The 26,574-nt window shown below is 41.7% G+C and overlaps 1 protein-coding gene across 5 annotated transcripts in view; it reads left to right on the top strand.

The window, feature by feature from the left end:
- The window catches only part of acsl4a (acyl-CoA synthetase long chain family member 4a), a 36,913-nt gene extending 13,774 nt beyond the window's left edge, over positions 1-23,139 (top strand). For 2 of the 5 annotated variants that reach the window (XM_042340574.1, XM_007893840.2), the window contains exons 2-17: positions 3,838-3,965; positions 6,873-6,939; positions 9,181-9,763; positions 10,483-10,660; positions 14,005-14,114; positions 14,288-14,426; positions 14,797-14,947; positions 15,495-15,618; positions 15,939-16,010; positions 16,647-16,786; positions 17,624-17,796; positions 18,159-18,233; positions 19,190-19,378; positions 20,056-20,170; positions 21,494-21,651; positions 22,277-23,139. In XM_042340574.1, the coding sequence (XP_042196508.1) occupies positions 9,413-9,763; positions 10,483-10,660; positions 14,005-14,114; positions 14,288-14,426; positions 14,797-14,947; positions 15,495-15,618; positions 15,939-16,010; positions 16,647-16,786; positions 17,624-17,796; positions 18,159-18,233; positions 19,190-19,378; positions 20,056-20,170; positions 21,494-21,651; positions 22,277-22,434 (2,133 nt within the window). In that variant the 5' untranslated portion in view covers positions 3,838-3,965; positions 6,873-6,939; positions 9,181-9,412 and the 3' untranslated portion in view covers positions 22,435-23,139. Of the gene's footprint in view, positions 1-411; positions 494-3,837; positions 3,966-6,872; positions 6,940-9,180; positions 9,764-10,482; positions 10,661-14,004; positions 14,115-14,287; positions 14,427-14,796; positions 14,948-15,494; positions 15,619-15,938; positions 16,011-16,646; positions 16,787-17,623; positions 17,797-18,158; positions 18,234-19,189; positions 19,379-20,055; positions 20,171-21,493; positions 21,652-22,276 lie in introns of those variants that run through there. The other 3 variants (XM_007893832.2, XM_042340576.1, XM_042340575.1) reach the window with 3 other exon arrangements.
- Positions 23,140-26,574: the final 3,435 nt, after the last annotated feature.

Below are 26,574 nucleotides of genomic sequence, written 5' to 3'. Positions count from 1 at the left end.
GCCCAAAACCGTATCCCATCTCTTTCCTGAACATGGAAACTGAGCATAAATCTGCCTTTTCAGTATTGTGGCTCCTTTTCTTCAATCTCCCATAGATTGAAGTGATGATGCTTGGTTTAGCAATTGAAAAGGCAGTAAATGAACAGTTTGCTGCCTATTGTATGATGCTGTGTGTACAGAAGCTTGCTTACATGTAGCTTGCCCAAGCTATTTGCCAGCGTTTGGCCTTTCACACAGTCTGACCTAGTATGCTTGCTGACGTTAAGCTCCTACGAAGTGAACACTGACCAAATCTGTTAAGAATTCTGAATCACTTCCTGTCAATTATCTTCCTCCCCATTCACAAAGCATTAGGGAAAAGTAACAACTATCAGCTTTTTCCAGAGTTTAGCTCAGTCTGTATACGTGGGAGAGGAGGGCAAAGCTTATGATGAAAACAGCCAGTCTCTGCTGTGCGTTCCAGACACTCACAGCTGGTTGAAAGTATTAAGAGGTGAGTTTGAGTTAGTTAGAATTTAATGCTGGCTTGCTGTTAAAATGATAATTTTAAAATATTATTTCTATGGGAACCCATGTGACTTTTAGAATTCTGGTTAAATGTGTTGTGGACAATGAGGTAAAGCTGAACTAAAGTACTTTAAAGAAACGTGTTGCTGTGCCAAAATACATTATTCTGAAGGAATGCCTCGTCAGTTTTATTCCTTATTTAAGGGAGAAATTGCATTTGTTTTAACACTTTTATCAAGTAGCAATGTATAAGTGCCCAATGTATGATCACTGTCGAGAATCATTTTGGGCAAGCATGACAGCACAGTGGTATAAACAGCCATGTTGTAAGTCACCAATTATACTGGAGGATTGTTGGCCAACACGCTGGGCGAAACGCCCTTCTCTTTTTCAATAGTGTCATGGGGTCTTTAACATCCACTTGAATGAACAAACAGGAACTTAGTTTTAGCCTCTTATCTGACAAATACCGTGCTGCACCATTGACAATGGTCCCCCCTCCTCTCGTACTTTAGGATCATACTTCGGGTAGGACTTGGGGATCTTTTGTGGTAAGGATGGATAGAATTTGACATACAGCTGTGACATTTCCTTAATCATTTGTACAAAGTGGCAATGTATAAGGGTAGCAAAGTCCTCTCAACCTTCTCTGTTTCCGTAAAAATGGCCCAATCTTTTACTCCCTGCATAGCATGATTTTCTGATATTTTCGTGGACTGCATTGCTTCTCCTCAGAAATCTTAATCGGATTTGTAGCTGAAATCCTTGCTTAGTTTCGTTTGTAGCTGATGCCCAACAGTTATTTTGAAAAAGTTGGGTCTGTAATTCAGTCGCTGATCTGTAGTTGAGATGTCTCGAAGATGTGATAAGACGCTATATCAAATGCAAGTATTATTGTAGTTCTGACATTATTCAAATGGCACCTCTGTGCCATTTGTCAGGATCCCTTAATGTTGAATTTATCTTTTGTAGTGGCTCTCCACATAGTCCTTGAAATCTTCAAAGCACAGAATTCAGCAGAAACTATTTTAGTTTAAACCGCGCAATACTTAAAACTTCTGATCAGAAGAGAATTTTTTTAAGTTTGAAAAAGTTCTGGTTTACGCCCAATAGGGAAAACCAAATAAACAGGGCATTGTATCTCCACTGGTCTTAGCTGAAGTGATGTGGGTTTTCTTTGTTTTTTTAAAAAAAAAGTTTGCAGGTGACTATACAGTGTGTATTGAGTTCTACGTATTGCGTATACTCTGGTGTCTGCCCACTTCATCCAACTGGTGAGGTGATGTGCTGTAGTTTTATTTCCTGGCTTGCGTGTGTTTTCTGGTGGAGTTGCCAGTACTGTACTCTGCTCTGGACAGTCTTGCATGGAAACATTTACAGTGAAGCCATCAGCTGCACTCCAGCACACTGATCTGAACTAAGTAAGTAAATAAAAAATTTTGCTCTGAAAGTATTAAAGAGGCAGAGAGATATAATTGTAGCATGGGTTTTGGCCTCACCCAAAGATAAAGTTATGAGAAACAAAATTCTTTCCACTATGAAATTATGTAATTGTGCTGACTGTTTTAATGAAGTGTTTGTGCGCAGGCCAAATTACCTTTAATAAAAAAGATGACTGTTCTGAGGTGACTGTACAGCTTCGTCAATAGTGCTATCAAAATTGTGAAGCGTTGGAGATGCTCATCCTTCATGGAATGTACTGTATATGGGAAAAAAATTCAGTGATACACTGAAAATACTGTACATGAGTTCTGTCATTTATGCCATCTGGAACTCTTAGAGTTGAAACATAGCTAAATGTGCATTGAATATTGTGACTTGCATTGGCTTATGTCTAAAAGGGACGTTGGAAATTGGTATATGATTTTGATCTCTTAACTGTTCAGTGGCTGCAAGTCACACATTAAAATAGGCATGTTTTCACAGTTTCTATTGTGGTTGACATCCTATAAAATTACATGTTTGTTTGTTTTGACATAGCACCCTGTTGCATCAAGGGTTCAGCGAAGGGAAGTTTCCATTCAGCTGTTCTCTGAAGAAGCCTGGAAGCTATGAAAGAGACTTTAATTCCTCCCCACACCATTTTTTTTCTCTTTAGCTGATTTTTACTCCTTTGTATTTTCTCCTGTCGGAGTCAGGTTCCGCGCTGGCCAGGCATCCTCCATCCTTCAAACAAGTGGCCATAATTTATGTGTCTTATGGTGTGCACGTTTTTGGTTTTCTGATTGGATCGGACCTCTATTAATGCCTTTAATATTTGCCTCACTGTGGGAAATAGAATGTCATGTTTGCAGAGTTCAAGGGTATCCTCTTTAGAGTATGTTAGCTCAATGTTAGTCCGGATTGCTGAATTGAGATTCTGGAGATAATCAGTACCTGCAATAGTCATGAATGTGTAAGGAATACTGTATGTTACCTGGGTGGTAAGTGTATTGAAAATAGCGTCAAAACATTTCTTCAATATTCAATGAGGTGCTAGTTAGGGGCACCTACAGCCCAGTTTTCTGCGAGGTTAACATGTTGTTGTGGGCAACATGTGCATTAGGCTGTAATGTACCAGTTGTTGCAGTTCTGTTTTCGGAGTGTGTGACAGTTTCTAAAACTGGAATTTCTCATTTGACTTGGTTTCGCCACACATTGCTGTATTCTGCTGCAGGTCTGACTTAACTGATTCATTGACTTGACCTTCAAATGTGTGGTAAAGCCAATGCCCTCGCGTGCAAATTCGAACACATACACCCTTCCAAATATGCACACTCATTCTTCTTGTCTCTCTCCTCTTTTTCTCTCTCTCTTTTTCCCTTTTCCCCCCACACCCCACACCCCCAAAAAAAAAAATCCTGGCAGCTTTAGATTCCTAACAGCTGCCCTTAATGTTAATGTCTAACCAGTCAAGTAAATGTGTTTTGTATCTGGACAAATATAGCCCTTTTGTATGCGCCAACAACAAAGTTTAATTGAAGCTCTTCATTTTTGCATGTTTAACAATCAATTCTTTTGTATTTTAAAAAATCTATAAACTGCAAAGACCTCAATGTTTGACAGTGTGAAGCTTATTTTGGATACGATCTTGACACTAACAGATAAATTTGTCAAGAAACAAAGGAGTGATCCGTTAACACCTTCAGTGAATGTCACTGCTTGTTCCAAGCACTACGTATTGCATTTAATCTTTTGTAACCATTGCATTCGTTTAGTGCATTGCATGTGTAAGTAATGTGTGCTTGTTTACTCATTGATTGATATGCTGAAGATTACATATCTAATTATGTTAACTGATTAGATTTGTGGGGTTTTATCTGCAAATTTTTAATCTATTTTCTTCTGAAGGTTTTTTGTCCAGAATTTACCGTTTTTTTTTATACGTAACCTGAAATTGAAGCAGAGGTTTCAGAGAGCTGGGCACGATATAGGATCTGTACATCATTCCTCCGTTTGCCAAAGGGAAGGAACATCAGGTGAGTTACAATATCTTAGTAAAGAGCTGCCGTTGCCTAACACGCTTCATCTCCTTCACTTCTTTTGACTTTGATTTTCTGAATGTTCTGAAATGTGTTGTTTGGTGCTCTGGAGATTTGGCTCAAAATGCTAGTAGCTCAGGGTCTTGTGGAGGGTTATGGTGAAGTGGGCCACCAACATGCAGGCTTGTGCTGAGTGAGGGCAGTCCACAGTCTTTTACATTGTGCAGTACCCAATGCATACAGCGAGTGGGTGTCTACCTTTACAGAATACTACCACTATCTCCAAAGAGTGGGACATAAGCTGGTATGAACCAGTCATCGAACCCTGGAGGAATTAAAGCACCAACAAGTTTGTATCTCTCTCTTCTGGCTCCTCAAGGTTATATCTTCAAGCAGCCTACTCTGTGCCCCTGGTTTGGCCCATTGCTGTTATTGCCTCCAAGTAGGAAGTCTGCAGGTTGAGCTGGACTTACTACATTGTATGTGTCCAAATAACTAAAACCCTTTATGTATTATTGTTTGGGCAGATGCATAAAAGTCTTTATTTGTGAGTGTTGTGTGACTTTTCCAGACATGTAAACTTTAATAACGTTTATTGGGTCTGTGTATTGTTACGAAATTTAGTCAGGGCAGGTAATGTACACTGCAGTATTTTCAATATTTTTTTCCAAACCATTTTGATAACTAGGGATTATTGTTCTGTTGTCAGTATGCGATTCACTTATCTACTTATTTTTGTTTATACATTATAATCCTTTATACGCAACTTTTTTTATGTATTGTGCTTACATATTTTAGTCCACAAAATACAGGAAATCCACTTTACAATATATTCTGTGAAGTGCTTTGAGATGTGATAAGGCGTTATTTTAAATGGAAGGATTATTATTCTATAAAGCTCCAAATTAATTGTTGAATTTTTTTGTACTCCGAATGCTTATTTTTGCTTGGCAAGGCTTTTACAAATGTTGGTCACCTGTTGTGTGTGGGGGAAGGATAAGAATGGGTAACTTGCTGGCCAGGTGGTGCTCACGTGTATCGGGAACAGAAGGTGCACTCTGTAGATCTGATAATAGTATTCCTTTTTGATAGCATTCTAACTGCAAACCATCTGGCATTTCCCCGTAATGTGATCAGTGTCTATTGATTCAGCCAGTGTAGCATTTCATCGATTTGTAGAAAGTTTGCAACACTGGAGGAAGTTGCAGGAAAGGGCAGTGGAGTGGACTAAATACATAGTTTCTGGATAGCAGTTAGCCTCCTTCATATAATTTTGCAATTCAAGTTAAAGTATTAATACGTTTGCATGTAGAAAAGACTGTCTCCAACGTGTTACTTGTTTTGGCATTTACTTACTTACGGTCATGAGTGGTGGGGGCAAAGAGAGGGGTGTTAGCCTGTTATGTGACATTACTGCTGTTCTAGATCCTGTGATAATGTAGAAAGCTGAGTGAATATTGCCCGTGAAGATCAAGTGGATTCTCAGCTGTTTGGAGAGCTGCACCTCCTCCTGTAATAGTTTCCAATCCTCACTGAGCTCAGCAGATTCTTCAGATTGAAAGCTGCTTTCTCTGCAGACTTGCAGCTTACCTCAGTTAAGTGTAAACTCAGCTCGGAAGCCCTCTAAACCGAACGTGGCTTCACTTCAGATCCTGGACTAAAAAACTCGAAGTGAAACCCTGGTAGTGTAAGTTGCATAAAGGTTGAACCATTGTTTTTTTTTAATCAGACTTTTTTTTTAGAGAGAGGGGCTATTAGCCATGCAGGGAAGTTGAGAAGTATATTTTATTTATATATGTTTTCTTAGAAATTGTTTTCTCAGAAATTTCACATCAGCAAAACTTTCTGAGTGTTCTTTCCTGTCCTGGTGAATAAAAAGTTTGCTTAGCTTCTGCAATATTTAATAAAGTATTTTTGTAGGTTTCTCTACCATTGCAGCAATGCCTAGTCAGGGCGGTTGAGGACATGGTTCAAGCAAAGAAAATTGAGTTGGCCTTTAAACAAATGTTACTTCACCTGTTTGAGCTTGCCAAGCAAGTTTGATAGTTTGCAGAAACCTCCAGGGCTCAAACCTTTGATCTAATCATAAATAATAATAAACAAGCATTGTTTTTGGCAGCTAATTAAAAGAACCCATTTTGAATATTTACGAAAATATAAATGGCTCAAAATTGAACTGAATTAACTCTTTGTACTTCAACTTTCTTGAAACAATAAACATCCTTGTATTTTATAGTGTTATTAGGTCAGTTTTCAAAGCCCTTTGCAAGTATAATGACTGTTTTGAAGGTAAACTTGGCAGCCAGTTATGCATCAACAATGTTCCACAGACAACAATGAGATGAATAACCAATTAATTCTGGAAAATTGTGTTCCAGGACACCAGGAGAAATTCTCTTTTCTTTTCAAAGAGTGTCATAGTATCACTGTATCTTTAACAGCCAACTAAACTGGAAGATGGGACCGTGTGCTAACATCTCATCTGAAGGGTGGCACCTCCATCAAAGCAGCACTCCATGAACTACACTGAAGTGTCAATCTAGCTTAAACTCCAGTCCAATTGGAATCTAGGGCTTGAGCCTTTAACCTAACGAGGACAATTTGATGCGTTCAAGAGAGGACAGATGTGTTTCTATAGATAAGCAATTGGGAGATACGATGAAGTTGAGATTTGACTACATGTACAGTCTAATACCGTTTGCTTTTTTAACACTTAGATTTTTCGATACCAACTTGAAACTAGCGTTCTACATTATTTTGAAATGCTTCATAAAGACTAGCCCACAATCTGTTTGAATTTCCACAGTCCTGTTTTTATTACTAATAATAAAATGAGCTTTGCAATGAAATGTCCCTCATGCGTCTGTGTATTGATAACATTACCGCTTTGTTTCTGACTGGTAGGTTAATCCCAATCCAAGGCAAAAGTACTTCCAAAAGGACCTGAAGTCTCCTTCAAAGGGAACTTGCTGTAAGTATTTGACTTAAGTGGCTGTGAGAACACACAAGAAAACTCTCTGTCACTGGCTATCAGAGCAAGTGCCCGAGGGATGTTTAAGCGACAACATGGCAGGCCAAACAAGGCTAGTTTATAAAAGGGGTTTCGCTGCAGGTTCATCAGAATTGTCTACAAGCTGCCCATTTTAATACGTTTGTAAAGAGCATAGATTTGACATTTGATACATTATTTTGAATTCTGTCTTTCAATACAGTTCAGCGGCTCCAAAAGTATTGCTGCCACCAATCTCTGAAGATCAGTGGAAAACATAACATTATTTGCCTCGAGTGAAAGCCTGCCTTATATGAGAAACTGGAGTCGTCTTTTAAAATGCTGACTGCTCTAAAACATTCACAGGTTCTAACAAGTGCCACGTTGATATCAGTGTTTCAGAAGCACCAAATGTATTTGTAAATATTTACATACAATTGAATTCTGCTCCTAATGGCAGATTATACCAGTCATATGGCAAATATTTGAGGGTAATTGGTAGCTATATGCTGTGAGTAAATAAATCAGGATAAATTTGTGAGTATTCTATTGGTGTCATCAAATCAAAGTTACTTTCACAACATCTAGTTAAGAAATAGTTATAATATCACATTATGGTCTTTCACCCATCACAATAAATCAATGTCAATAAATCAATTCCCTTAGTTTGCTTGGAAAGCTTGTTTGGGAATTGAACCTTCGTACCAAATAAACCTTACATCAGAGGTTGCCTGCTCCTTGGTATTAAAAATGACTTTAAAAAATCAGACTGCAAATATGAAATGATTCAATTCCCAGCGGGGTGAAACCTTGGGCAAGTTTCCTTACTCCACACACCTGATAACAATCCCTCAAGAAAAAAAATTGGTTACTTCAATCCATGACTGTTTGTGGGACACTGCTGGGTGCAATTGGCTGCCACATTTCGCTCACACGTATAGTCAATTCACTTTACAGTGTATTCTGTGAAGCGCTTTGAGACATCTAGAAGACGTGAAAAGCGCTATATTAAATGCAAGGATTATTATTATTTGCTCCGTCCAGAAATGAGATAGGTTTGGTTTTTGACTTAGCAATTCATAGCGTTTTTGTGTTAACGTTGTTTTTCTCCTTTGCTCATTTTTCCCAATCTGTGCACCATTCCCCAGGTGAGAGGGGAGACACCCAGGTTCCCACTCCCAGATTTATCCTTGTTGAATACCCTGTCCACACCAGGCTGTTTTGCCTTATAGACTGATACTGACCATTGCAAACTTATTTTACCTAGAGTTATTCATTTGCACTCTAATCATTTAATAATAATCCTTGCATTTGATATAGCGCCTTTCACGTCGGGAGGACGTCCCAAAGCGCTTCACAGAACACACTGTAAAGTGAATTGACTGTATATTTGTGGGTGAACGCGGCAGCCAATTGCGCACAGCAGCGTCCCACAAACAGTCGTAGATTGAAAATGACCAATTTTTATTATTGTTTTTGGTTTTGGAGGGATTATTATTAGGCTCTGTGTGGAGTAAGGAAACTTGCCCAAGGTTTCGCCCGGCCTGGAATTATCGGGTATCTCGCTTGCAAAGCGAGTGCTCTAACCACTGAGCTACAGGACTCCATTTGCATTCCAGTTACATACATAAGAAGCTGTATCACCGTAATAATTGTGAAAGCTATTTTTAAGGAAGTTATTCATTGTGTTTTATGTGGATTTTATTCAGATGAGATTGTGAAAGACCCCAAACATTTTGTGATTCTGACAAAACCAGTTATTTAAACTGGAGTCATGGTGTATCCCCTTATATAATTCCGGTCCTGCATTAGTTTCATTGTATGTCAATAAATGTGATGTTGTGAGCTTTAGTATTAGGTTTTGTGCAGTATGTATGTTGAGCAATTGATTGAATGGCTTTATTTTGCAAAAACATGAGCAAGACCACAAATTTACTGCCTAGAGGAGCTCCAGTCTCAGTCTGGTTCTGTTTTCCATTGTGACTTTTTGAAAGGCTTATTTCATGATTCCTGCATAGAAATTTCCATCGAGTCATATTGCTGTGAGAATATTTGTGCATCACATCAGCCCTCGTTGTCTAATTTGTGGACTCACTTCATTGATATTAATCACTTTCACTGCTTAACTAGTTGCTTTTAGGGTAGTGTGCTAACCATGTTACTAACGTGTTCACTTTCTTTCTCTCATTCTTTTCTGCATTCCATTTCCTGTGGCCCGACCAGCATCTTAACTGCTGGCTCTCAGAAGCGACATAGTAGGCTTTCTCTGCTGTTTTGTTTAAAATCTCGTCACTCTTCAGCATTGTTTTAGTTGTACTTGAAGCTTCTATTGCCAACCTCTGGAAACCTGAGCCAAGCTCAAAAAGCATAGACAACGAGTGAGAGAGAACCAGACACTCTAGTTTATTGCTTACCTACTTTCGGGGTTCCTGATCTACTCCTGCACAAATCCACCATGATGCTTAAGCAGGAAATGCCTACAGTTTTTTTGCTCCCTATCTACCTGTTGATGTGGCTTTACTCGGCCCTCACCTTTATCCCATGGTATTTCCTCTCCGATGCAAAGAAGAAAAAGGCCATGGCAAAGCGCATGAAGGCCAAACCCACGTCAGAGAAGCCAGGCAGCCCCTATCGATCCGTGGACCACTTTGATTCCCTGGCCAAAATGGACTTCCCTGGGGTGGACACCCTTGACAAACTCTTTGACGCAGCGGTGAAGAAGTTTCAGAAGGGAGATTGCCTGGGAACGAGAGAGATGCTGAGCGAGGAAAACGAGGTCCAGACAAATGGAAAAGTTTTTAAAAAGGTAAGAAACTTGACTGGCCTAAGATAATGCTTAAGATGCACAAAAGCTACAACAATCGCTGTTGAATGGGGTGGGGTGGGTGGTGGTGAAGGATAGGGAGGGGAGAGCTGTTGAGCAGTTTGAATATTCATTGACTTGTTATTGAGACAGTCAGTGGTGATGTTTTACAATCGCCTTTTAAAGATGGAATATTAATCTATGAGCAAATGGCATTTTTCTTTTCCTTTTCATTCTCCATCAACTTGTGGATTAACCAGGCCCTGGGGATGGGCTTCGATATTGTCTCGCTAAAGTTGATGTGGTGTTTAGCTATCCTGGTGATCGCTTTCCCATTGATACATCCATACGTCCCACTGGGACATCCTCCCAATGTGAAAGGCAGCAGTGTTAATATCTTGGACAAGCTCTTGTGCTTTTCCCACAAGTTAAACATATTTCCTCTTTAGTGCCAAACATTTGAGACATCAAGAAATGTTTGGCACAACAGGGGAAATTGAGCTCCTTGGGAATTTCCTTTATGAATGAGGTGTGAAAGTCTGCAAGAGAGCATCTGATATCTAGACTTTTGTATTATAAACTGTACGTGTGGGGACTATGCCAATCTGCTTGAGTAGATTATAGTACTACCTTTTTCGTATTTATTGTTTGTTCTTGGAGGACGTGCCTTTGTCGGTTCACTCTCCTTGGGTGACAGCATATGTGTTTTGACTTATCCGCAGCTAATCCTAGGGGAGTATAAGTGGATAAACTATGAGGAGGTCAGTCAGCGAGTGACCCTATTCGGCAGTGGCCTGTCTTCCTTGGGACTGAAGGCAAATCACATGATTGCTATTTTCTGTGAAACCCGAGCGGAATGGATGATCGCAGCCCAAGCATGCTTCAAGTACAATTTTCCTCGTAAGTATTTTTCAACCATTTTTTTCCAAAGGTAAAGCGAAGTTTCTCAAAGATTATGAGCAGAATGGATTGGCGATTTTCCAGCTATGGCTGCTGAATGTTTGTCAGCCTGGCGCAGTGGTAGCGCTCACACCTCTGAGTCAAATTTGTGGGTTCAAGCCCCCAAAACGGGACTGAAATCAAATAGTCAAAGATGACAACTCCAATGCACTGCTGTGGGTGGGGGGAGAGTGATGTTCTTCAGATGAGATGTTAAACCAAGGTCCTGTTCAGGTGGACGTTAAAGATTGAGAAGGAGGTTTCTCTTTCCCGGTGTCCAGGCCAGCAAATCCTCCACATTAATTGGATTGGTCAGTCACTTATTGCTGCTTATTGTGTGAAAGACACCTGCTGAATCTGTCTCCAAATGAAATGGCACTGCACTTGACAAGTTACCTTTGAGATAGTTTGACGTGCAAGAGAATTTGGAGGAAGAAAGCACGGAAGGAAGGAACCGAAGAGAAAACTGTCCACCCTTAGTAGTTGTTTGGTCTGTTCAGATCAGGATGCCCTGCTGCTCCGTGCCTCCATTGTGCTTCCATTCCTCAGAACAATTTCCTGTTGATCTGACGCATGTAATTGCCCAAGGGGCATGGCTCGCAGCCCTCAACACTTGCAGTTGGTTCTAGCCAGTCTTTTGTGCTTTTTTTTCCCCTCGCCATTGTTTCTTGTTCAAACACAAATAGTTTTGCAGTAAGCGTGGGAGCAGTTTGTGTCCAGTGTGTGTTTGGCAGCTGCCTGGCGCATAATTTTGGCAGCACCTGCAATTCGCAAAGGAGTGCACAAGTACAGCTAGTCCTGCGCGTGCGTGCGCTTGTGTGCGTGCATGCACATTTCTTCGGCGGGTTGATCAGGCGTGCATGTGAAATGCCGGAATGCACTTGAACCCTAATCTTTCAAAAGCACTGCAAAAAACCACATTGGGTACAAACTTGTTTGGAGATAGTTTGAAATTCTAGCAAGTGTGAAAATATCTAAACAATCTTGTTGATGATCATCCGCTTGTACTTATTTGAGGTGAAGCCGAATATTTATTTCAAAACCTTTATCTCTTTTTATGTATATATGAATATATTTAAATAAGGTTACTTGATGGTCTGATTGTGTTTTTCCCCCCTCTGTTGTGATATTAAAGATTTAATTTGGTCAGCCTGTTTCCTGTTGCAGACAAATTTTCAAAGTGTTTTGTAGAAGGGCATCAGGAGTCCTGTAGCTCAGTAGTTAAGCACTCGCCTCGCACATGAGAGATCTGGGTTCAGATCCCGGCAGGGCAAAACTTTGGGCAAGTTTCCTTACTCCACACGCCTAATAATAATCTCTCAAGAAAAAAATAATAATAATTTGGTCATTCAATCCACGACTGTTTGTGGGACACTGCTGTGCGCAATTGGCTGCTGTGTTTCGCCCACAAATATACAGTCAATTCACTTTACAGTATATTCTGTGAAGCGCTTTGTGATGTCTAGAAGATGTGAAAAGTGCTATGTCAAATGCTAGGATTATTTTATTTTATCACTGCGGGAGGGGTGTTAGAAAATAAAATCAGCCGTAATCCGTTTGCAACCAGATATCAGATTGTTTTATTATTATTCGTTCGTTATTCCCCAATATCCCGATGGGTCAGACCAAAGGCCGGTACAATCAACAGACCTTATAACAGAATAATACCACCGTAGATATCTCGAGTTCATCACTGTGGCTTTACAGCACACAAGCTTGATTCTTCATGCGTTCAGTCTTCTTGCTTACAGTTTTCAATCTCCCATCTGATATCCTCAGTCTTAGTTTCTAGCTCTCGGTCTTCCATCTCCCATACCCTTGTCTCCGCAGCCCGGGATGGCCCCATCTCCCATACCTTTGTCTCCGCAGCCCGGGACTCTTATACTGATGTTTGTACAATCATGGTGCGGACATTAGATCACCTGGCCGAAATCATGCTGGGTTCACATGAACACCTTATGGGGTGTACGTGCCTCAGCACACATACGCATTGTCCTTAAGATCCCTGTTATCTGATCTAATTGTCTAAGATAGAGGATTGATCAGTTTAGGGCTGTATCTGGTGCTCATTATTTTGTGGTGTGGGATCATTAGTACATTCCTTTTAAGTGACTGGTTATTCCTTATCAGTATCCCGGGATGGTACCAAGGTCCTCTAGTTTCAGCAACTTGCTCATTAGTTGCTATTCTTGAAGGTTACCTTCTGTCGCTTGGCCCTGTCAGAATCTAACGACTTATTGCTAAGTCGAGATCCTGTGTGGACCGGTACCTTGGACCGTTCCCTCTGTGGGCTTGTTGTCATTTACTGATAAGAGGTGACCCCCTGCCCTTTTCCAAAGCTGTCCATTATTCTTTCAAAAACAGAGAAAACCAGATGTGTCCTATCCCATGACAGTCAGTCCCGTTGTCCCCCACACTTAACCTAAAAGTTAACCCATTCACAACATCTATTATGATTCTAGCAGTATACAAAAAGTGTATATTCTAACAGGGGGAAATGTAAGGAGCATTTAAAGGCATTGGCCAAAGTCAACGTCAAAAAAGAATTTTAAAGGGATTTTATGGCAGGCAGAAGCAGCAATGAAAGGGTTTTGGGGACAGAGTCAAGGGCTCAGATGCTAGCCTATGTGAAGGGCACTATATCGTGAGTAATAGTAGTAGTTGAGTTTCAGACAGTGGGTGCAATGGCTGAAGGTGATCAGTGCTTAATGTTTACCTGAAGCTACCTGCAGTCAGGTACACTCTGGGAGATGAATTAGCAAGTATTCCACGACTCTTTGTGGAATGCTGCTGACACAATTTTTGAATTCTGGAGGAGATGGTGCAATACATTTTGATTTTCAGGCGGAGGGTAAGTCCAGAGTACCAGTGACCATGGTTTTATTATAAAACAGAGAAAGAAAGTTGGTGCCTTTTCTGGGCAGATTGGGTATGCAAGGCAGTTGAATGATTTAAAGCACAAGTGGGCGAGTTGAAGCCTACAAACACTGCCATCTGGTGACAGAATGAATTAGTTCTAAGTGCAGGTCACATTTTTCTGGCCATTTCCAGAAATGAAACCTGAATCCTATCGTCCAATCAAAGGGAGTGAAAACTGAGACTGTGCTTAACATATTGAGTGTATATTAATGTATTTCTTATTTGTGAACTCAGATTTACGATGTGCAAGCCCAGAGGTCGTTCTAAGCTAACTGATGACGATGCAGAAATATTTTACTGTAACAGTCTTTGACATGTGGGATCTTGTGTGAGAATCCATTTTTTGACTCGCAAGACCTCAGCACCATTTCCCTTTTCGTTTCCAGTTGTGACACTTTACGCTACCCTTGGAGAGGATTCTGTAGCTTACGGTCTCAATGAATCTGAGGTAACCCACCTCATCACCAGTGTGGATCTCATCGATACAAAGTTAAAGGTAAAGTTTTTAAAAACCCAGCATTGGAGAACATGGGAAAATGTATGGAAAGTGGTATTAATAATGGTGATATTCATGTAACAATGGCACAGATGGGATAGGCTGAATGGTCCCCATTTTGTGTTGCAAGTGTACTGTTTCCCCTTTGTTGACTTTAATGCCTTTGGCCGCAGAATGTACTACCCAAAATCAACAAGTTGAAATACCTCATCTATGTGGACAAGAAGACAATCAGTACCTCTGGTTACCCAGAGAAGCTTCGGATCCACAGCATGACGTGTGTGGAGGAGCTGGGGAGCAAGCCGGAGAACTGTACGTATGATTCCACCTTCATCCTATCCATCGTTACAGCACAACTCAAAACTCATTATGGACACTTCTACTTGAGATTTGTGTTTCTCTTCCCCCCCCCCCCCCCTTTGTTTATTCTTGAATGACGCCTGCTGAGAGTGGAAATAACCACTGACCTCCCTTGCTACTCCAGCTGTTTCAGCTAGGGTATAACATTACATCTGCTGTGCAGATGTCTGCATACAAGAAAATTGGAGCCATTGAACACTTGAATCAAGTGCTAGAAACCAGATAATAATATTAATAATAAAAATAATGAAATCTAGCCAGCTGCAAAAATTGTTTTTTTAGTAGTTATTACTCCGCAGTTATTCTTGTTTTCTCTGTGCAGTGAATGCTCATTTAAACAGTCCCACCCCGACTGACTTGGCAGTGGTGATGTATACCAGCGGCTCCACAGGTCACCCGAAGGGAGTGATGATCAATCACAGTAATTTAATAGCTGGCATGACGGGCCAGTGTCAGAGGATACCTTGGCTGGGGTAAGTGGTCATCTGCGAGCACTGAATACAACGCTCTTCCGATATATTACTATCTCTCGTTATCCATGGACCCCCAAAGAGGCGGTCTGACTTGAGTCTGGCTCTAAGCTCCTCTCCTGAAGCTTCTTGACTCTTTATTTTTCTTCCATTGGGGGCAGTTCTACAGGTGCCAGTCATCCATTCAGTCCCCCTCCAAAATGGTCCTTGTTTGTGTGAGGCTTCAATCCAATTGTGATTGGACCATTGTCTCCTTGCTCCCTACCCCCCCCCCAACAATGTGCCACTAATAATTAAGACACTCAGTGTAGTTTAATGATTTTTCTTTTTAGTCATTTTTCTGCCTAATTTTTGTCCATATATAAACATCTGAGTGTAAGTCTCTGCACTACTTGAAAAGGAATGTTGATTATTGTATCTTTTACTGTACAAATCTAAATCTGCACTGAGCTAAATACATATAAATTAATCTTCATCTTGGTATAATATTTAAGCAGCTGTCCTTTGTTATTTTGCTGATGTTGTGAATTGTATTTTTTTTAACATGTAGCCCCAGGGACACGTATATCGGCTACCTTCCACTAGCTCACGTCCTAGAACTTACAGCAGAAATCTCCTGTGTTGCTTATGGCTGTCGAATTGGTTACTCGTCCCCTCAAACCCTGTCTGATCAGGTGAGCAGTGGCGATCTGCTTGATGTAATAGCTTTCCTGCAGCAGGCTGTACAACCAACCAAGAATACTGTCAACCGTAACACCATGGGCTATTTTGTACATCTTTAAATTTGCGTCATACTTTTGCATATAACTGATTGCTTGGTGTATTCAAAAGGTTGAAAATAAGGAGAGATCATTGATACGAAGATGGGGGTGGGGGAGAAGGGGATGAGTTCCGTGGCTGTATATGGAATGCTACGTTTGTATATTGATGATGCAGTATTGATCAAGTGTACAGCATTGTTGGAGCTTTTATTTCTTTCTCTGTTCTTTTACAGTCCACGAAAATCAAAAAAGGCAGTAAAGGTGATTGTTCCGTCCTGAAGCCAACTCTAATGGCAGCCGTCCCAGTAAGTGAAACTCTTTGGTGTCCTCTTATCCTCACTGTTTCACCCCTGACGCACAATTAAAACACAATAGTGTGTGACCACACAAACGTTTTGTGCCCCAAAACAATCAAAAGTCCTTTGTGGTAACATGAAGAGCTGGAACCTTTGACAAGACATCCACAGAATCCTGCTGCAGAAGTGACCTGCAATAAGTTGATCTCGCTTTGTTTTCTTTTGCGAGAAACTCAACAGATGTCCTAGATGTGGCATTTCGACCCTCGGAGCGTTTTGTTAACAGTAATATCTCGTCGGCCAACACTGATTCCGAGTGGAAAATAACACCATTGTAGTATTTTGCTTGAGCAGTGTAAGACTTGTAAGTGGTGTTACATTGATCAAGCTTTCTTTTCCAGAATTCTCAGGGGGAAAATAATTGGCTGATAGGTGATGGTCCTAGAAATTATTTGTGATCTCAAGTTCCTGACCTTGTCTGGCTTACTTTAGCCGTTTGTTGGGGAAAAGATAAATAGCTGAAAGTTTACTGTATATTGGAGCTGATTGATCCAATTTTCAGTAATAGCCACGTTTGGGGTGTACAGCGGCATTTTATTGTTGAAATATCTCCTTTTTTGAGTCCGTGCTTTTTGTTTTTTCGAGGAAATAATGGATCGAATCTACAAGAACGTCATGAGCAAGGTGCAGGAGATGAGCTACGTACAGAGAACACTGTTCAAGCTGGGTTATGACTACAAATTGGATCAGATCAAGAGGGGCTACGATGCACCCCTGTGTAACTTGTAAGGAAACTGAACAATTAACACTGGGATTTCATTAAAGCGCTACCTCCCAATAATTGGCTTGACATTAATTGGCTAAATATAATTGCCCTACTTAGGTTCTCTTGGCACTTTGCCATGGCAGTGCTGAGATGCATTTGGTTTGTTTTCTTCTTCTCAACCTTCCAACACCTGAGGCGCTGAATTGAGAGTAGGTGCTTCTCTCTGAGCTGCTTCAATGCACGGCCTCGTGGCAGCTGTCTCCTGTAGTCAGTGTGTGGTGCTTGGAGGACTGGAAACGGGAGTTGAATGATCCCTGACGTTGTGTGGATTCTTCCCTGTTGAACAATAGCAAAGTAAAATTGAAATCAGCCGGTGGATAGTTTGAGGATTGCTGTTGGAAATGGCTGGTTGGGTGGAGGGACTTCATGACTGCAAAGTCTCAAACCTGTGCATTTTAGTACCCAATAAAGGGAGATGTTGCTGGAGTGCTTATACCAGGATGGCCACTGCTATCTATTCGTACTTTGCCCACTGGCGAGTAAGCAGTCTCTTCATGTTTGTTTCAAAGAGACAAGTCTGTCTTGTTTTATGAATGGGGATCTGAGCTTGGTGCAGACAGGCCAGGGCTCTGGTGCAGACAGGCCAGGGCTGAATACTTCTCACAGTGAAACCGCAATAACAAATACAGTTGTTACAAAGCTTTAGGAAACTATGTTCAGATCACTTTGTAGGCAAAATAATAAAATCTTTGCAGATGAGCGTTGGGCACTATTGAGGGATGGGTTTGGTGATATGGATTCATGGGTGTTGGGATTGACCATTAAGGAAAGTAACCCAAGGTTTCCTTTCTTCTAGGTTACTATTTAAAAAGGTGAAAGCCTTGTTAGGAGGGAACGTTCGGATGATGCTGTCCGGCGGAGCACCTCTTTCCCCACAGACTCAGAGGTTCATGAATGTTTGCTTCTGCTGTCCAGTGGGTCAAGGCTATGGGCTGACGGAAACGTGTGGTGCAGGCAGCATCACTGAAGGTGAGCAGCCCAAGCATTCGATCGACAAAAGATATCGGTTTTATTTCTGTTTGAGGGAGAAGTTCATAGATCTTCAATTCTTATCTACTTCATAAATGTAGCTGTGGAATTTGAGCAGAAGAAATGAAATGCTGGGAAGCTGACCTGTGATTGAATGAGGTGATATTAAGAGAGTGATGAGCCTCGGTTCAAGTTAGAGCTTGAAAACTTGCACATGTGTAAAGAATGCCGGTTAGCAGACTATTAGTTCAATTTTTAGCTGCAAATGTATATAGCTCAAGGCACCAATGTAGTCATGTTATTTCTTGTGATTCTGAAACTCTTCCAAGATCCACATGACATGCCCTTTCTGTTTATTGCAGTCTTGGACTACAGCACAGGCAGAGTCGGAGCACCTCTTATCTGCTGTGAAATCAAACTGAGGGACTGGGAAGAAGGTCTGTCTACAGAGAAATATTTTGATACACCGAGGCGACAAGACAAGAGGGCACGGGCTCAGGGTTATGAATTTTAGGATGAACCCTAGGAGGAAGATCAGAAATGGGTTACCAGGAAGGGTAGTGGAAGCCAGGGCACAAGATTAATTGATTCAGCTTGATGCTGTAATGTGAAGGCAGTAGAGTAGATTTTCTGGGATATTCAGATCAAAGACCAAACTCACACTGGACTAAATGCATTTCAGTGTAGGAGATTAAGAGTCACAGGCCAGAAGCTTGCAGGTTTGTTTCCCAGCTCGGTCAGCACTGATTGCTATTCAGTGATCCTGCTGGTGGGCTGGATCACTTTAATATTTCCTTCTCTTCTGCGCTCCCTCCTACTTCCCTCCCAGTCACTCAGCCTTCTTAGAGTCACACATGAAGAATGCATGCTGCCTTGAAGCCGGCAAATGGTGTCCAGGGAGCCGTGTATGACCACGAAGCTGAGCCCCCAGAAGGAGGGGGAAAATAAACACGTTTGTCTTTTTTTGGTGTGAGATTGCAACATCTTACCCTTGGTAGTACTCCTGAGAAAGTAGTGTCCCAGTTTAGTCCGAATAAATGACAGGAAAAAAGTTGAATCTTTCAGTATGCAGGTAACTTGCACTGGTTTCTGAAATGACGTGTTCAGTGGTGCGCTTCAAGGTTCTTGTGAAACTGGCGCAGCTGTGACCTATTTGCCTGTTATCTGCAAGGTGCCAACACTTCTTTGCGTTGTGCATTTCTGCAGCGCTTGACCCCGCCAGTAATGAATCGTCCTCTTATTTGTGGTGATGTTGCTTTTTTACTTTCCTGGCAGAGGAGAAACTAGAGAAAGTCGAGAATATTGGTGTTCAAATTTAGTGCTGAGAAAAAGGAGGGGAAAATATTTATTTATTTTTAAAAAGTCTAAATGTCTGGTACTCTTTTCTACACAGGCGGATATACCTGCAAGGACCATCCCAACCCCAGAGGGGAGATTCTGGTTGGAGGACCAAATGTCGCCATGGGATACTTCAAGATGAATAAGTCAAACGATGACTTTTTCCTGGACAGCGTTGGTCAGAGGTGGTTCTGCACTGGGGACGTGGGGGAATTCCATCCAGATGGCTGCTTGCAGATAATTGGTGAGGAGCTGTAGATGGAATGCTGCAATATAAAGAGGACTCTGTGTGTGCGTGGTGTTGGTGGGGCAAAGCCATATTCAAACTCATCTTTCAGCTGTTTCAGTTGCAGGCAATTCAGTTGCTTTCACAATCTCTAGTTGTGCGGCACAGAGTAAATGAACGGAGGCATACAAACCAGAAAGGGTTTGTGCCCAATGTCCTGCTGAGTTCGCTGTTGCCCTCTGTTCCACCATTGCAGCGGGAAGGGGCTGGAAATCAGGCAAGGTTTCCCCTCCCGATCTCAGTGACTCCTGCCGCAAAGTGCAAGTGTGCGCTGGTTTCAGCCGTAACATTTTCCAGATGGTTCCAATGTTAGTCATTTTGAAGCTGGTTTTCCCAACTTCTGCACAATCTTCAGATCTATTAAGGCTAAAACCTAAAAATAAATATTGTGTTTATGGATGGGGCTCATCTACGGTTTGAATAGGCTGACGGCACATGTCGTCATGTGAAGAATAGTTACATGGGGTTCAGATATTGGTTGTACATTCGCAACCGTGGCTCTCTTCATCAAAATGCCTTGTTAAGTTTCCTGGCCATGCAATCACTCCGATAGGAATTATTCTCTGCGCAGTGTTTCTTCAGTTTGAAGCAGTTCTGTGGAAGTTTAACTCTTGAATTGTTTTTTTTCAATATAGATCGGAAGAAAGACTTGGTGAAGCTGCAGGCCGGGGAGTATGTGTCTTTGGGCAAAGTGGAATCAGCCTTAAAGAGCTGCTCTCTCATTGATAATATCTGTGCGTACGCAAACAGGTAGGTCAAGCTCACATCTCTTATAAATCTGGAAGCTAGTAAGTTGTATTGGGACACATTGTCTTTCTCTGCTCAGAGAAGTTAATCTTAAAGGAGAGCAAAGCTGGTTAGAAATATCAGGAAACATCTCTTCACAATGGGTATGATATAAAGAGCTTCTGCTCAAAGGGAACTCCTTAAAATGGCCCAAAAGACTGCCCAGGAACATTTTAAGAGACTGTTTTTAAAGTTATCCAGGAAAGGTGCAGGTTACATCCTTCACTCAATAACATAGATCAATTTATAGACTCCTTTGCCACGCACTAACGGTCCGTTAACTCAGCAGCAGATCTAACCTGACACTGATAAAATTACATACTATATACAGTTGGAGGAGCACACCTAAGCCTAAGGCAAGAGTGACTTGGAGCAGGGAAGCATAAAAGGCAAAGCCATTCCCAATTGCTGCACTGCTGGAAGGCATTCAAAATTGGGTTCAGCAATCACTACCGTGTGCGATGCTTGAGCTGCCTTTGTGCAGTTTGCTTACATTCGGCAAGTTCTGTCTTTTGATTGTACATGTTTTCATTAACAGAAACCTACAAGGGAAAGGTAGGTTGACTCTCCTGGTATTTGAAGCTTGCCACGTGGCCTTACATCAGCTGATCATTCAGTGCCAGAATACCTGGAGAACTTGCTTATGTTGACATTTGCTTCGCAGCATTTGAGAGTGGGTTTATTAAACAAGAGCAGCTACATTCCTTTGCTGGACATTTCCATCTGTATGAAGTGGTTCTGAGCATTGGGGTCATGTATTTTTGTGAGCCTCAATGGCGCAGTGAGTTATAGCAGCAGAGCAGTGGGCCTAGAGTCTGAAGGGGTGTCTGAGACGACTAGAAGAGAATGCTTAATATTCCTTGTGGCCGGTTCAGAGGTACATTGAAGGTCGCCCACCATCTCACTGAGGGCTCCTTGTGTCTTCTGAAGATTCAACTTAGTTATGAAGGAAGTGTAACTTTTTTTTTCTTTCTCCAACTTTCTTCCCCCCCATTCTCACATGAAAGATCGATCCGCTGTTCCGTAGGTGCCTTCCTACACCTCGTCTGGATTGGGGGAGGGATGAGGATGGGACCTTCCAGTTCTGTGATGCTCTGCTGCTCACTCAATAAACTTGCTGAGCCGTTGAGGAAGCTGGATATTTAACTCTTAATTAACAGATTAATGATACATTCCGTCCTTGCCAGTTTGGAGTTTTGCTAAGACTAAAACCTGTTTGTTTTTTTTTACTTCCAACTTCATGTCATTTGGCCACTGAGATTGAAACCCAATTCATTTTGTTCACAGCGAGCAGTCCTACGTGATTAGTTTTGTGGTCCCCAATCAAAAGAAACTGACGATCCTGGCCGAGCAGAAAGGGATTGAGGGGGTGTGGGAGGAACTGTGCAACAACAAAGTGATGGAGGCCGAGGTGTTGCGAGAGATCAAAGAAGCCGCACAATCCAGTAAGTGCGCGACCGAACCACATGGTTATATCATGGAGTAGTTTCAGAGTCGCGATTGGCTTCTCCACCCGTTTGGTGGATGTTGAAGATCCTGTGCCGCTATTTGAAAAGAGACGTTGTATCTGCGCATGTCCCAACCAGCTATCCTCTAGATTAATTGGTCAATCGCTTCATGGATATTTGTGACCATGGGGCATTTGCAAAGTGTGAGCTCAACATTAAATTATAATGGCGTGTGACAACAGCAACAAGAAATGACATTTACACAGCGCCTTTCACGTTGGGAGGACATCTCAGGACCCTGGACAGTTGGATTTGGACCCAAGCAGGTGGTTGGGATCAGAAGGGGTGGAGGGCAGGGACGGTGGGGGTAGGAGGGTATCCGAAGGCACTGTCAAAGAGGAGGGCCTTGATACGTGCCTTGAAGGAGGAAAGGGAGGGACTAAGGCAAAGGGACTATGGGATACAGTTCCAAAGGGTGGAGGCAGAGAAGCTGAAGGCCTGACCACCTGGGTGGGGTGTAATCCGGGGTGCTGAGTATATTTAATTGGTGGTAGTTGATGCGGGGGTGTTTTTATTCTAATACAAAGCCTTTTGATGCATGTTGGTGATTCTGTGCTAACAGGTAAATTAGAAAAGTTCGAAGTTCCCATGAAGGTGCGTTTGAGCCCAGAGCCGTGGACTCCAGAGACTGGTTTGGTCACAGACGCCTTCAAACTCAAGCGGAAAGAGCTAAAGAATCACTATCTAAATGACATTGAACGGATGTATGGAGGAAAGTAGAGCCCGCACGGAGCCCTGGATGTGTTGTGTGTGGGTTTTTGTTTTCTCCTCTCTGGTGCCTGATGGGAACAATTGCATCTTTGAATTTCTAAGAACAATGAATGAACGAATGACCCATTTATAAATAAAACTAACAAACCAAAAGGTTATTGCTCCAAAGCAAGTGGTTGCATTCAACACAGCTGAGTCTTGCTTGAACTGTGAGGGTCATGTGTGGGGTGGGGGTGGGTTACCCCCAACCTAGAAGCCCAACAATATTTGCACCACCCAGTTACTTTCTACTAACAGCCAGAAGGTCTTTATTTATGCATGTGTTTTTTTACAGTAAATACCACCTTCGTTTGGGTTTGTTTCTCTTATCTGTGTCTCTTGGAGCCGCCTGCTGATTGTACCAAGTCCACGAGTTGCCAGTTAGCGGGGACCAAACTTAAAGGTTGACCGGTGTTGTGTCCTTGAATGTTTTTTTAAAAAAAAGAATAGTTTGGTCCCACACCTTTACCATTCAAATGCCAATCAGCTGTGGCGGCAGCCCTTGATGTGAAGTTTGCACTAACAATTCTATCCCATCGGTTTGTATAGAAACTTGCTGAGAATAATCCTTGAAGTACGTAGGTACTTGTTTCTTTATGTATCATACAGGCTATGGTTATTGAATATAAAGATTGCAGATGGATCTTATTTTTAAATAAAGCAGCTAAAAAGAAATAGTTAAAAGTGGAAATACCATATGGATAAATTATCCTTTTTTTTGGTGGCTGTGTAATTTCTCAGTGCCTCAGTAGCAGAATGGTTGGCTCCTCCTCTACCTCTTTAATATTTCCTCATGCTCACCCTCCCCTCCCTGTGGAATCCTGTAGTGTAGTGGTTAGAGCACTCACTTCGCAAGCGAGAGGACCTGGATTCGGTTTCCCGGCAGGGTGAAGCCTAGGCAAGTTTTCTTACTCCACGCACCTCTGTTTACCTAGCAGTAAGTAGGAACCCGGTTGTTAGTCGATTGGGGGATCGCTTTCTGGGGTTAATAATCCTTCTGCCCAAAAATAACAATTTGGTCACTCAATCGACGACTGTTTGTGGGACACTGCTATTCACAATTGGCTGTTGCATTTTGCCCACAAAATATAGTCAATCCACTTTACAATATATTCTATGAAGCGTTTTGGTAACTGCTAGTGATAAGGAGCTGACAATACAATAAGCAATTTAATGGATAAATAGGCCAGTCACTATATAACCTAAGTGGTAGGTTGCCTTCAAAAATGAGGAGCATAATCCAAGTACGAGGTACTTCTTGTACAGGTTGGGGGCCTGGCAATCACAATCCCTCAGTTTCTTCTCTCTTCCTCTCTCAACCATGTCACCTGAGCTTGTCGATCGTGTTCAACCTTTTAAACCACTTTGTTACAACTCGCTGGTGGTCTATGTTTATTGGGGGGGTGGTGGGTGGGAACATGTTGCGTCCTTCCCAACAACTCAAATTGTATATAAAAAATATTTTATAATAAAATCTAATTGAGAACCACCACAGTGTAAAGGCAGGTATCCAGCTAGGCCCCTCAACTTTGAAGTATAATCTGATGGTAGCCCAGTGCTATCCTGAGCTACTGTGAATGTGTGTCCCCTTTATCATCTGTACAATACAATATCGTAAAACGTTAAGAGCACCGCAAGATGCCATTCAGCCCATCGTACCTGTACCAGCTATCTATTTAATCCCACTTCACGCTCTTTCTCTCCCCCCACCCCACCCAAACCCCACGCACTTTATCATTTTGTTTAAAAATATTTCTCCAAATCCCTTTTAATAGAAATTGTGGATTCTGCTTCAACCACAGTATTTGGTAGGGCTTACCTCTCCCTTAGTGTTTTTTTGTTGTTGTTGATGATGATTTTAAATTTAGTCTGACAACTTAGTCTAGTCATCGACTCGCCAACTCGTGTAAATTAGTTTCTACAATTTTCCCTGAGATTTACATTTATTCTGCAGTCCTGGTGATGAGAATTATCTTAATTGCTCAAACATCCATTGTAAAGTTTTTTTTGGTGGGGGTTGGGTTCAATGCTGTGGTCGTTCTCGCTACAAAGTCAATTCTGTCCAGAGGAGTTCCATTCCCATCTTCAGACTTGCGAGTCTTCACCTTCAAATGTTTATTTTCATCGCAAAATATATATATTTTTTGCAAATAAGCTGTCGTATCCACTGAGGAATCGACTGATCTTGGAAATGGTTCTAAAATACGTTTTGTTTGTCCTTTTCGAGAAATGTACGTTAAAGTGAATTTGGTAGATCAGTTGAAATTGTATTTAAGCCTATTTCTTATTGTGTGTGAGACGCTTGTATTTTCTGGGTGTTGGGGATATTTGAAAACCTTGTTTTTAACTTTGGCTGTTTGTGTGACATTGCTGTGTGCATATTGGCTGCTGCGTTAGCCTACAGATAAACCGTCAGTCCACTTCACAGTAAGTCCTGTGAAACGCTTTGGGACGTCCTCCCGATGTCAAAGGCGCTGCACCAAATGCAAGGATTAGCATAATTATAATTTTTTAAAATAAAGATATTAGTTTAATAAGGAATTGCATCCCAAAAGCATTGTCTCGACATGTTGGTGTGTGTGAAAAATAAATAACCCCTTTTTAGGAATGCTGAAAAAGATGACTTCTGATGTATAAATTTGGATGTTAATGTTTATTATGTTGATTAAAATTGGAATATCTGTATTGTAAATTTCAAATGCAGCTTGGCTATGAAATGAGTCGGGTCCTTGTATAGACCATCGTATCATTTTATATATAATATATATTTGGGCAGAAACATTCTGAAAGCTGGTTCTTTGAAGCCTTGCCTAAATGCCCTTAGAATTTATATTCAAAAATAAATCTGCTTATACTGAGAACCCGTTTTACGTGTGTGAGCAAATGCTGCCGTGAATGGTCTGAAATACATTTACTGTATTAGACGCAACTGGAAGGGGGTAAAGCTCCAGAGAGTGGGGTTCAAATGGCGATGGTGGAGCAGATAGTGTGCAAGAGGCAGCCTCCTGCCGGCTCACATTCTGGCAACAACAACTTGGATTTATATAGCGCCCTCCACGCCGGACGGCCTCTCAGAGCGCTTCGGCAGGAGCCGGCAGCTGGGAGGACACGGTTGGTAAGGAGACTCGGTTGGGGTTGTTAACACAGGCTTAGAAGCTCGGGTTCAGAGGTTATGAAAATAATGTCCGAGTGTTGGTGTTAACAACCCAGTCAACAACCGTACCCTCTTCACCAGATATTCCAGCCAGTGGGGAAAGAGAATGAAAGCCCAACAAACACTGCATCTCTCATTGTAAAACATCAAATTGTTTTGATAACTGATTGCAATTTTTCTGTTTTTTTTTTTCCCCAAACTGCGTTCTGGCAGAGAAATGTGTAGAATGTTCCTGTGGAACCTAAAGGCAAACCAGATCCATCTTGTGGGGATGCATTTAAATAAAGCTTCACCAGCTCAGCCAACTTCTGGTACACTGACTTGTTTGTTTTTTAGTTGGTGTGTTTTCTGTGAATGGTGCATTTTGTAGCTCCACTCGCCTACAAAATATTCAAACATGACTTAGCAGTAAATCCTATGAAATTCTTAAATTATATGTTATCAAATGCCAGAATTATTTTCTCCTGAGTGAGCGATTCTGCAATGGTGCACTCCTGTGATGGGGCAGTACCAATAATAGCTCTGTCTTCAACCCCTTGCTACACATTCACAAGACTGTGATTCCTCCCATTGGTGTTACTGACCTTGGCTAAAATGCTGCGCTCTTCACAAATCAATCTGTTAGGGTGACCTGAAGTGTAGAGCGCTACCGGTTGTGGACTGTATAAGAGCGCAAGTGGGATTTGAGTGCTCGTGGTAACCTTGGCAAGTGCCCAGTGAGATTCTCGGGGTTTCTGAGCTATGAGATAATTGAATAATGCTGAACTGAGCAGTGACTGCCTCCCATTGCTTGACTTTTGAGGTTTTAAACCAGTTCAAAGGATTTTGAATCCAATGTTGGGCTTTAAGATCATAGTTTGAGCTGATATTCCGGTGGTGGGGGTGTGGAATGTGGAGAGAGGGGGGAGAAGGTAAGGGTGCTGCATTGTTGAGGGTGCCATCCTTTGGATGAAACA

This window comes from Callorhinchus milii, unplaced genomic scaffold, assembly GCF_018977255.1.
Source record: "Callorhinchus milii isolate IMCB2004 unplaced genomic scaffold, IMCB_Cmil_1.0 Scaffold15, whole genome shotgun sequence".
In the NCBI taxonomy this organism is placed as follows: Eukaryota; Metazoa; Chordata; class Chondrichthyes; order Chimaeriformes; family Callorhinchidae; genus Callorhinchus; species Callorhinchus milii.
This window is presented reverse-complemented; position numbering and strand designations above follow the sequence as displayed.